The 11703-nt window shown below is 40.7% G+C and overlaps 1 protein-coding gene across 1 annotated transcript; it reads right to left on the bottom strand.

Moving 5' to 3' along the window:
- Positions 1-550: 550 nt before the first annotated feature.
- Positions 551-9506, bottom strand: LOC107096697 (wolframin-like). Its single transcript, XM_015393461.1, has 10 exons — positions 9360-9506; positions 7468-7848; positions 5591-5667; positions 5288-5432; positions 5001-5174; positions 4842-4922; positions 3679-3836; positions 3282-3518; positions 3056-3174; positions 551-2248 (listed from the first exon to the last, which is right to left on the bottom strand). Exons 2-10 carry the CDS (start codon positions 7844-7846, stop codon positions 706-708), a joined length of 2913 nt encoding a protein of 970 aa, XP_015248947.1. The 5' UTR covers positions 7847-7848; positions 9360-9506; the 3' UTR covers positions 551-705.
- Positions 9507-11703: the final 2197 nt, after the last annotated feature.

The following is an 11703-nucleotide window of genomic DNA, read 5'->3' as shown; positions in this document are numbered from 1 at the left end:
CTTGGTGTTTATTCTCTCTCTCTGTCGTCACCTTTATGTTTTGGCTCAAAAGCTTTAAGAACTCAAACATGTATTTCCAGATAAAGTGTGCCTTATAAAAGTATTCACACCCCAGTGATCCTTCTACAGCCCGTCACATTACAACCAGCAACATTTGCACCAGATTTTATGTGATAAACCTACAGAAATGGGGCATAGTTAGAAAGCGAGTTACAAACATTTTGTTCCTCAACTTTTACTCTGATGCAGAGTAAACTATTTCTTCCAGAAATTCGTAATTAAAGCTAATGCTGCTCATAACCCTGAAAACACTGTCATGATGCTGTGGGGATTAATTGGTGGAAGATGAAAATATTTTCTTTAAAAGACTTAAGGCTGTGGCAGAGTTTCACCCATAAACACCAAAAAAAGCGACCTTTTTCTGCCAGAACAACCCAAACCTAAAATAGCTCAGATACTGAGTTTCAATCGATGTTAACGGATATTCCTAATCAGGCAGTGTAAATCCCCAATAGGTCTGCAGCTGCTAATACCCAGTGAGATACGCTGAGTATTGTGGTTGTAATGTAAGCAGCGTGAAAAGGTCTGAGGAGTACGAGTGCTTTTAGAAGAAACAGTGAACGCCTGAGGATCTGTTTAGTCTCCTGTAGTCAGTCACCACTATTAAGAACATTGTTGTATAACCATTAGTGTTCTTAGCTATCTCTATCCGTCCTGCTCCACGCTTTCTGTTTCAGTCTCTGTCTGCTCTTCCAGCCGAGCGGTCAGGAAGGGGTTGAAGAAGAAGTCGAACCCAAACTGGAGGGCGTTCTGAGCCGTGCGCCTCCAGTCGTGCTCGATCTTGTACTGCTTGCGGCCGAGAGTGCGGGCGTCCCCGCAGGACATGCAGTGGATAGCCTTCATTTCAAACACGGGCCATTTGGAGCCTAAACGTCCCTCCAGGATGGTGCTGAACTCCACTAGGCTGCCGGCGTTCAGGTGTAAAAGCACAGACTTGAACTCGTTGCTCGCCCGCAAAACGATGTCCTTGGTGGCATCTTCGTCCTCTATGATTGTCCCGTCTTTAGTCTTCCTCTCTAGCGGCATGCCCAGGGTGACCTCAAACTTGTAGCGGTCAAAGCGTTTGATGTGGCACTCGTGTTTTGCCAGAGTCTTTAGCTTGCAGAGCGGATCTACTGAGGGAGGAGCCGGAGCCGGCCGCGGTTGGGGTTCATTGCCGGCACTTTTGTTCTTATCTTCACACACCGGATAAGGTTCTCCGTACAGACAGCGCATCCAATTTCCTAGAAAAACAGGCAGCAGGTTGATTACTGACTGGGGCCCATTCTCAATATCCGTCACACGGACGTATTTGAAGCGTCCCGTCCAGGTGACCCTGTGTCCTTCCAGGTGAGAGCAGAGAATCTGAGTTTGGGCCATGTTGGACTCCTTCCAGGCCAGCGGCCCGCAGAGGTTGCTATATTCAGGCCACGTCAGGGTGGAGTTATACACCTTCATTCCTTCAGATCTGTAGACGTACATCCAGCAGAAAAGCACCACTGCACTCAGCCACACCAGGATGAGCTTTACGATGCTGCTCCGTGACAAAGACCTAAAGACAACAATGGGGTTGAGGCTGAAGCGAGTCCAAAGCCTCAACACCACTGGCACAAAGCAGACGATCAGTGTGACCACCATCTTTGTTACCTCCAGGGTGAGAAACCACTGCACTAACTGGATCATAATCATGGCAGCCAGACCCAGTGAGAGGACAGGAAGGGCAAAAAGGAAGAGGAGATAGCCCACGCAGGTCCGGATGAGTCCTATAGCTGTGGCGTTATTGAGGAACACCAAGCAGAGCTCACACCAGGTAAAGCAAACCAAGTAGGGCACAAGGCACAGGTAGGTACCCTTAAAGCCTCTCAGCTGGGCCATACGGAAGAGAAGATAGACGAGGTGTCCGTATAAAAGGCACGGCACGCCCAGGTTTAACGCCACAGCGTCCCCGAGAGGCACGGTGATGAAGGTGGTCCCAAAGATCCGGAGGGACCAGAGGGAGGCAGGCAGGTGCTGAGTGAGGGAGCACGCTCCGGAGAGGACCTCTGTGAGAAGGGCTTTACGAGCAAACAGCTGAGCTGAGGCGTGGAGGCTGAGGAAGGCAGTGATGGTGAAGAAGAGAGCCACGGCAGCTAGTTCTGAGCACGGGATCCAGGATTTATCGGCCACCGGGAAGGAGAACACGACAAAGACCACAGAGAGGAGGAAGTACCTAAGAGGAAACAGGAACCACATTTTTAAATCTGGGTGTACTCTTAAAATAGGAATGCATGCATGTAGATCCTTTAAAGACAAATCTAAATTAGGCTGATAGATGATGATTTGTCACAGAATCTAATGGATTTCTGCAAATATGCGTGCACTACACAGGTTTAAACTAATTAGTTGATTTGACCTCATCTCAAATGACAAATACTCGCCTAGCACTAAATAATATTGGGTTATATTCGTCTCAGCATGTTGCACCTGGACCACAAACATCCTGCAGCCATCCAAGAGCTTCTGTCCCAGGCACAGATTTAACATGTTGAAAAAAACTGGAAGGCAATTAAGTCTGAGCAGAAGACACCAGCAAGATCTGCAGCTGAAATCAATTAAGCCAACATTTTTTTAAAGCCAGATGAGACAAAGTCAGTTGCAATGACGACAAAGAATATAAAGAGGTCATGAGAAAACTTGCAGACCCAAAAGCATGATAGTGGCGGTATCATGATGTGGGAGTATTAAGCTCAAATTGTTGATTGCATTCCACAACAGAAGGGCTCAACAGTAAGAGGGCTGAAGCGTAGACACAGAGAGGAATATGAGTTTGGAATATTCCCATCTAAACAACCAATAATGTTTCGATAGCACTTAAAAGCTGACTATCAACAAACTGAAACTGGTTTTACCAAAACAAATAATAGTTCTCTAAAAGAAACAAAAAAAAAAAAATTTAAAGACCCAACATAACATGGCATCCAAGCACATGATGACAGAATAAATAAAAAAAGGAACTAGTAAACAGAGGTAATCTTACAGGTAAGGTTCTAAATGTGTCCATCCAAAGTTGGTCTCTGCCTGCTCCAGATCCAGACCAGGCTCAAACTGAGCCAGCAGGTCTGTGAGAGCTCGGAAATTTTCCCACGCCTTTGAATTCTAGAAAAAAACAAAAATAATAATTCATAATTTCTCCATCCTTTCCTCCGAGCCCGTGGAGTGACTGTGACCAAAGCAACGATTTGAGACAGCAATCTCTAACCAACCTGAAACACCCGCAGAGTGCAGATCACCATGGAGAAGAAGGACAGGTAGAAAACCAGCAGAGGGATGAGGAAGATGAAAAACTCGATGGTGAGGTTAGAGATGATGAAGAAGAAGACCAGTGCGTTAACGTGGTGAGTGGGGATGAGGGCGCTAAGCCACTGCATGCCGGCCCGCGACGCCCAGTCGATGAGATGCTCCTTTATTTCCAGAAGAGCGTGAAGCGGGAACTTTAGCATCTGAGAGAAGCACAAGAAAATCAGAGGAAGTCAGCTTGGAATTACCTTTCCATTTATAGCTAATATTATTTATATTTAAAGTGTATCTAAACTGTTAAATCTATAGCAAAATGTTAAAGCTTAATAGATAGATAAATAACTAAACAAACAATTGTCTTACCTTCTGATGCAGTGGCAGTTCATCTGGGTTTTTTACCACCACATCGTCGTAATCATCATCATCATCGTCCGCTGAGGCCATGAACGGTGACGGTGCAACACCCTGAGCATATTTCTTAGTCATCTCAACAAAATCATCAAGACCAACATGAGAATTGCCTGCAAAGAAAAGCCAAAAACAATCAAGCTACTTATCTCAAGATAAAATAAAATGTGATTACCCTTTGTGCGAAATGTTAAAAAGTAATCATGCGTCATATCAAATATTCTAACTCCCAGATTCCACATCTTCTGTCCCCGCTCCGCTCACGTACGTCATGGGCTACACTTAAGCAGTAATGGTAATCAATGAGACCTGTTCCACCCAACACTACTCCTCTGCACGTCAGCGTCCACGTACCTCTTCTCTGTCCTTCACCGTCAAAATACGGAGCCAAGCTATTTTTTGCTCCAATACGGTCGGTTGGAATCCAACCAGTTCAGGATCCGCAATTGCAATCGCACCAAACAGGAAAAATAAAGTCGAAAAGATCTAATTTGTCAAATTAATATATGGTGAATATATTATATTATTATATATTATATTGGTAAATACAAGTTAAGAGCATAATTCTTATATATTCCCAAAAACTAAGACCGTTTCATAAAATTTTTGGACGCAAACCATTCATACTTCAACATACCAGCAAGCCGATTTCTCATCTCAATGAAAAATATTTATATTATACTCAGAGGCTTAAAAGTTTCATCAAATCCAGTCACAACAACTTCTAAGAACGTATCTGACAACTAAAAAAACTAACTTTTTATTCCAGGCATGAATGAAGAGATGCTGAGTTTTGAAGTAGAGAACAAACCAATTTTGTATGATCCTAGTTATCCGTATTAAAAAGACCCAAAATGAAAAGATAATGTTTGGGCAGAAATGTGTGTTATTGATGCTGATGATGAGTTTTAATTATGTCATATTAAATTTAGCATTCATTATCGCATGTTTTGTTCCTATGAATTAAATAATAATATCGCGTATGCTCTCCTCGAGCTCTAAGGAAGTTGGAGAGGAGCAAGACGGGAGGAACCGCGGAGGCTGTAGGCTTTGTTTTGGAGCGGAGCGGGGCGTTTACGGAGGATGTGGGATTACTGTGTAAGAAAAAACATGCGTACCTTCTCTGGAGACCATAGTCTCCAGGACTCTCCTTTGCTTCTTGGTGGAGCTGTTGAGTGGGCCTGAGCAGATTGGTTTGCCTGAAACAGAAGATACTAGTAAGTCATAGAAGAAATGAATCATGGTAAAGCAGAGAACATGGCTTTTCCTTTCAGCACCTGGTTCTATGTGAACATGCTCCACATTCTCCAGCAACTCAGACACCGCCACAGACTTCTTCTTCTCAGGGTTGAGCTTGTAGTACATGAGCAGAGCTGCTTTCCTGACTCCCCTCTCAAAACGTGTCTCTGTGCACAACTTCTTAACCTCCTCAAAGTTCTCCAAGGTAATCCCTGCAGAACAGAGAACATTACCAGCATTTAAAAAAAGAAAAAAAAGAAAAGAAGCTATACTTGATCAAACGTCTGCAGTCGCAGGTTGAGGGAAGCTTAGATTTTTCGGTCACCTTTCCTGGATTTCAAGCACTGCTGCAGCAGTTTGACGGCATCTTTGCGGCCCTGCTTAGCAGCCTGGACCAGCCAGGTGACTGCTGTGCAGTTGTTCAGCTCCTCGTTGCTTTCTTCTGCCAAGGCCAAAAAGTAACGGCCCATCTGGACACACACATTTATGTTCGAAGTTTTAAATTTGCAAAACAAGCACCACTGTGGCTTATTGACACACCGACCCTGAATAACCATCATTTATATTGACTCAGCTGGTCTGCTGTTTCCAACATATGGTCAACCATTTCTGCTGGATGTTCACTGACCTTTGTTTGTGCTTTAGCATCACCTGACTTTGCCCTCTCCTCCAAAACCTCCAAACGGACTTCCTCCTCCGTTTCATCTGAAAAAAAAAAAACAACAACAACAAAAATCAGTTTAAAGAGCTTTTATGGGTCTTAACAATATGATACTTTTGAAGAGTAATAAAAAGTTGTTTCTGTTGCTTTTGAAAGGTCTTAACTACAAACTTTTGTGTATTTTGTTGTGGTAACTTTCCATTCAAGCCCCTTTACTCTAAACCCACAAAATAAAAATCCGCTGCAGATATTTAACTTCAGAGGTTACCTAATTGTTGTCATTAAAATGTAATATAAGCTGTTCTATGAAGTTTGTTAGAGAATATCATGAGGAACAAGGAACACAGCAGACAGGTTCAGGGGTTAAGTTGTTTAAAACAATATCCCAATATCCCTTTAATCAGCTCACAGTTCCTGTACTATATAAAAACAAACCAATCAAGATGAGGCTGACCACCTACAACAACAAGAACAGAAGCTGCCTGAGGGCCCACTTACTGCCCAGTCCCAGTTCCGAGTCAAAGCAAAGAGAAGATGGGATTAAAATGTCACAAAAACACAGAAAGTATGAGGAAGAAGGCTGGGCTGGGTAAAAAAAAACAAAGCAAAAAAAACATCCCAGGTCATGGGGGGCCACCATGATTAGTTAAATTTAATGGGGACACCATAAGATGCATGCATACATCTAGTAGATTCCAAAAAGAAATATATCGGGAAAGCAATGAATTGAGTATAAGAATACTATTTGTCAGAGGTAAGGGAAAATTTATTAGAATTTTCTTAATTGATAATATATGTAATATTGATCCACATATTAAGTAATTAATAATAAATCAATTTTTGATTACATTATAAGAGCCATGTTTTGGCCCAAACATAGACGTCGGAACACTGGGTATATATGACCTGTACACCAAACGGCCAGCCCAGGTCTGCAAGCAGCTGCTCCGGTGTGAGGAAACCAAAATGGATTTTTTAGGTCGTCATGCTAGTTTATTTTATGCAACATTAACACTGAATATCCCTAAAAAAGCATCATGCTGTTGCTAAGCTTTTTTTCCCCCCAAGAAACAACAGAGCTGATCAGTATTTTTTTTTTTTTAATTGAAGGAAATTAGAAGAATGTGGACCCAAGTTACAAACACTATCCTGTCAGAATCAGCTTTGACCTTTATTAACCTTATTTTGTTCTCACTATCCTCCTCAGTCAATCACTGACCTAATCGCTACCATCCCCTGTTCTCAGTAGGAGCTACAGCTCAACCGTACACTATATCTGATCAAATAAAATGTTACTCTCAATCTTTCCATGAACTGACCTTTCCAGAGGGGTTGAAGGGGATGCTGGTGAGAGGAACAGTGGTCTCAGAAAATACTGAGGATATCTAGTAACAAGTGTCTGGTGTCCACTGCTGTTATCCTGGTACTCTGCTCAGACTTTCACACTCAATCTGAACCCAAAAATAACCGGTAGTTTTCATACAGTAAAGGGCTGCTGCCTTTACCAAACATCCAAGGCTAATGTCATAGGTTTATATTGGAAATTGATATTTTCACAAATAAAAGCTCCTGTTTTACATTTTCATGTAAAGTTACTCATCTTTATATCATTGCAAAGACTAGCAACACTGCACGCATTTAATGTCTACTTGACAACCAGACAGCAGAGAACAAAACAAAGCAGAAAAAACCTGAAGAGAGTAGAAAGGGTGGAGCTACTTTGCATTTCTGTTGGTTATGGAGACGCTACAGTACCTGGGAGAGTTGGCTGCACTGATTGTAGAACAAGTGCAAAGTGAAACTAAGCTATGGAGCCTGTGTTTGGGCTCAAAGGTCAATATTACCTGGTTCAGGTGAGGTAGCTGATGGAGGCGCAGCAGCAGCTGTTGATCCATTTAGAAGACTCCCTGTTGTTGAGGCTGCGTTCAACTGCGATCGGCCCGGCTGCGAAAAGCTTCTGGTGGGCTGGCGGGGAAATGAGGATGGGGTTGAAGAGAGAGAGGAAGAACGAGAATGAAGCCTTTGAGGTATCACAGGTGAGGCGGTGGATGGAGGAGATGATGGAGTGGTGGGAGGCGTTGGTAGTGTGACTTTATGTCTCTGTGGCTCATGGGTAGAGGAGCTCACAGATGAACCAAGAGAGGAAGTTCTAGACCTCGAGGAAGATGGAGAGGAGGGGTTAAGCTCCGGTGCAGGTGGGTTCCCAGTGGATGAAGGATCCATGCCTGAGTAAAAGAAGAAGAAAAAGCAAAGCTATGCGATTAAATCACTTAATTTGCCTTTGAGTGAAACAGAGGTCTGTCTGATCAGTCTGTAAAACTCTTAAAAACTCTAGAACTTCACACCTTAAAGCCTCAAATTGGATAATTTTATAAGGATTTAAAATGGTTAATCAACACAGAATAGTAGTACTCTTTCTATAAATCTCTTTCTATAAAAAAAACTTGGCATTGAATTTTATTTACCACATTCCACCACGAAAGCCCTGAATAAATTCAATCAAACCAAATATATTAAGAGCATCCCTGAAAAATGTTATTTAATTTTATTAGAAATACATTTGTTCTGTTCTACTGGACAAATAAATCCTCACACAAAGAAGCATTCCAATCTGGAGGTGCAGCAGGGATTCAAAACTCAGATGGGGGCGAAAAGGTTTTGGCACACCTGCACAAAAACTATGAAAAAACGTATTACTGTGCGGAACCCTGAACACATCATTATGATTGTAGCGCCATGATGCGCTGGGGATGCAGTTGGGTTAAAAACAGAAACTTTCTTAGAGAAAACTCGAGACCATAGAAGAGGTTCACTTTCTAGCTCGGAGAATGTTTATAAGATACAACAGAGTGGTTTGTTAAAGACATGATCCAGAACAATGTCTGATGTGATTTATTTTGGATCCAAACTTCTTGTAGAGGCAATAGCCATATAGATATACTGAGATCTAAATACTAATTTAATCATGCATCTATTGGTGGAGTTGTGGCCTAAAGATTAGGGCATAGAGCTAAGGTTGCGAGTTCGAAACCCACTTCCGCAGACTGCCACTCTGACTCTCTGAGCAAGACCCTTAACCCCCGATTGCTCCCCAGGAGCTTCACAGTGGCAGCCCACTGCTCCCCAAAGGGGATGAGAGTTAATTTCTCCATTGTAAGATCAATAAAGTTCAAATTATTAATTATTATTTTATTATAACTGAGAATAAACCTAAACATGTTCTTATTCATTCATTTAAAGTTATTGTCCATCATTAGAAATGCATAAATAAGCCACAGTTTACTACATATTTTATTTTGGACAACTACAAAAATTAACTTAAGCATGTTTTTACTCCAATGGTACCAACTAAATAAATGTTTTTGTAACATTACTACAGACGGCTCTAAATCCAGCATGCCGATTTAAATTATATAAAACATAATGATTATTTTGAACGGTGAAAGTACTCTTTACTTAATCTGTGCCCAGATTAACTCTTTTTTTTTTTTGTTATGAGTACATGAAGCTCGTCATGTGGTCTAACAGTCTATTTCAGACAGCATCAAACTGGACTGAGAGGCTAATTTGAGACGGGTGACATCTATGGATTTACTGGAAAGCGTTTCAGTCCCGCTGCACCGTTGGGAACCACCATTGTTATGTAACAATAACACACATTCGCGAACCATTTAACAGATTAGATCAGCAGCATAGCCTAGCCTTTAGATGCTAATAATGCTAACACCGATCTCACCTTTCTGTATATTCCAAGGCTTACTGAAGTATCTCTGGTAGTTCTTGTTACTCGGTGTTTCAAGTCATTCTTCTGTTTGGGTCCTGATAAATGGAGATGCCCTTTCTTCTGACAGTGGTCAAACTCCAAACACACTGCGCAGGAGTCAGACAGCTGCTACAGCTGGTGTACACGCCTACAGTTAGTTTTTTGGGTTCTGATTGGCTGAAACTATGAACTTTTGTGACTAAACGCAACCCGATTGGCTAAACTGGGAGGAAGTAAAAAAGTGAAACGTGAAGGACCGCCCTCATTTAAAAGCCAACAAGAAGAGTGGTGAGCTTGAAAAGAAAGGCGGAGTTTCCAGTGTTACAAGCATGTAGTTAGAAAAAAAACATTAGTCGTTAATTAATACCAACACTTACCGGTAAAAATTATAGGAAATAGATGTATCTAATCACGTTGTACCAACCCTAAACACGCAGTGTTTTGGTTTTGCATAGTATCACACCAAGAAAAAAATCTTTACTTTTTGCAGTTTTTTCCTAATTTTTACATCTTTTTTTATGTGTCAGCACGACTCGTTTAACACCAGCAGATGGCAGCATATTACATAAAAAATATATAAGAATAACAGTACTTAACTTTTAAATTCTCCTTTTGTTTTTTTGTTTTTTTGCTTTTTCTCATGGCAAAAAAAAAAAAAAAAAAATGATATAAAACTATATAATCGGTTCAGCTTTCCCCCAAAAATTGACTTTATAATTGATAGCCTGCAATTGCTGGCAAATTGTGGCAACTAGATGGTGCTTACACCTAAAATCAATAGGATCTAACAAGGTTAAACATGTTAAAAATTGTAATCACGTGATGCTTATAATTGAAAGTACTTTTATTTAAAATGTTTTGGTCTGTAGATCGAGTAGAGGGTGGGAACAAGGAAGGAGGGGGGAAAAATGGGGTTAACCAAGAACTTAGTGAAGCAGGAAAGAGTGGCAATAATTAAAGGACATTAAAGGCAAGAAGACCCAAAGGAATGGATTGAGATTAAAGTTAATCTATGAGAACAAAAGGAGATATCACACTGTGGCTAAGGAAAAGGAAATTACCACCTTAATTTCCACAGTGCAGCTGCAGAGAAGCAGTTAAATAAAATCAGTGTGATTATATTAGATTAATACAATCCAGTTTAGAGGATAAGCACTCCCCCCTGCTGCTTTAGTCTTTGAATATATTAGACAAGCAGTCCTATGACAGGATTTCGGTATGAACACACCCACAGCTGAAACACATATTCTCTATAATTAGCTTATCAGGAGTCCAAATCTTCTGAATATGTAAATCCCTTTTGTGGTTTTGTCAGCCCCAAAGTGCTTCTGCTTGAAACAGGCATGGTCACTTTTTTTTTTTTTTTACAGAAAAGTCATTACTCTGAGTTATTAGTATTAAAATTGGAACAAGCTGTGTCCTTTACTCCTGTCTGCTTTTCATTTCTCTCTATCACCCAAGGCAAGTAATGACTCAAGTCAATGCAGTCATATTTTGTGTTAATTGATCAGAAAGTCAAACACAAAGATTAAGAGACAGGCTTACAGTTTGAGTTATGTCAGTACTCTCAGTATTTGAATGAAAGAGGTCCAGTCCATATGAATGGTTTCGCCAAGGCAGTTATATCACTTATAAAGCACAGCTGGTGTATGCTTTACAGGCTACATCTATTACACATTTTGTCTATTAAATAAACATGTCTTTCAAAGGGCTTCTGTGCTTTTAACATTGTGATTAATTTATCTTCCTCATCTTACCGCCTTTTCAATCATTACTACACATCTATTTCTGGGATTTAGTGATGCCATTAAAGCAAAAATAATTCAAATGAGGAGTAAATGACCGTGTTAAGGATAAGTTGTTGTTCATCTTTTTAAGCCTCTCCGCTATATTAAAAGTACCTTGCAGAATTATATTTATATATCTTTTCATGTTCTAAATCCAAACTTAAAAGTGTTTTATTGCAACTGTTTTTATGATAGTCCTAAACAAAATATGATTCGTGCATAGCAACTTCCATATTTGGGATGGAGGGAGAAAGTCTTTGGGAATATATAGCAGCTTTATTCATCTAGAGACCAATTTCATTAATTTTTTTTTTTTTACTTCTCTATATAAAGTTGGTCTAGCTCAGTCATACATGACTTCCATGTCTTTGTACGTACGTTTTTAAGGCTATCCATGGGTTCATGCATAGATTCAGGTTTTTGACATTGAATGTCTAATCAAGTGGTATCCAGCCTGAGTCAACAGTGGCCAATACTCTGGATGGTTTAAATGTTTCCCAAGGTTCAACAAATCTGAATCTAATGAATGG

This window comes from Cyprinodon variegatus, unplaced genomic scaffold, assembly GCF_000732505.1.
Source record: "Cyprinodon variegatus isolate N-32 unplaced genomic scaffold, C_variegatus-1.0 Scaffold643, whole genome shotgun sequence".
In the NCBI taxonomy this organism is placed as follows: domain Eukaryota; kingdom Metazoa; phylum Chordata; class Actinopteri; order Cyprinodontiformes; family Cyprinodontidae; genus Cyprinodon; species Cyprinodon variegatus.
The sequence above is the reverse complement of the archived record's forward strand: the minus strand, read 5'-3'. Positions and strand labels throughout refer to the sequence as shown.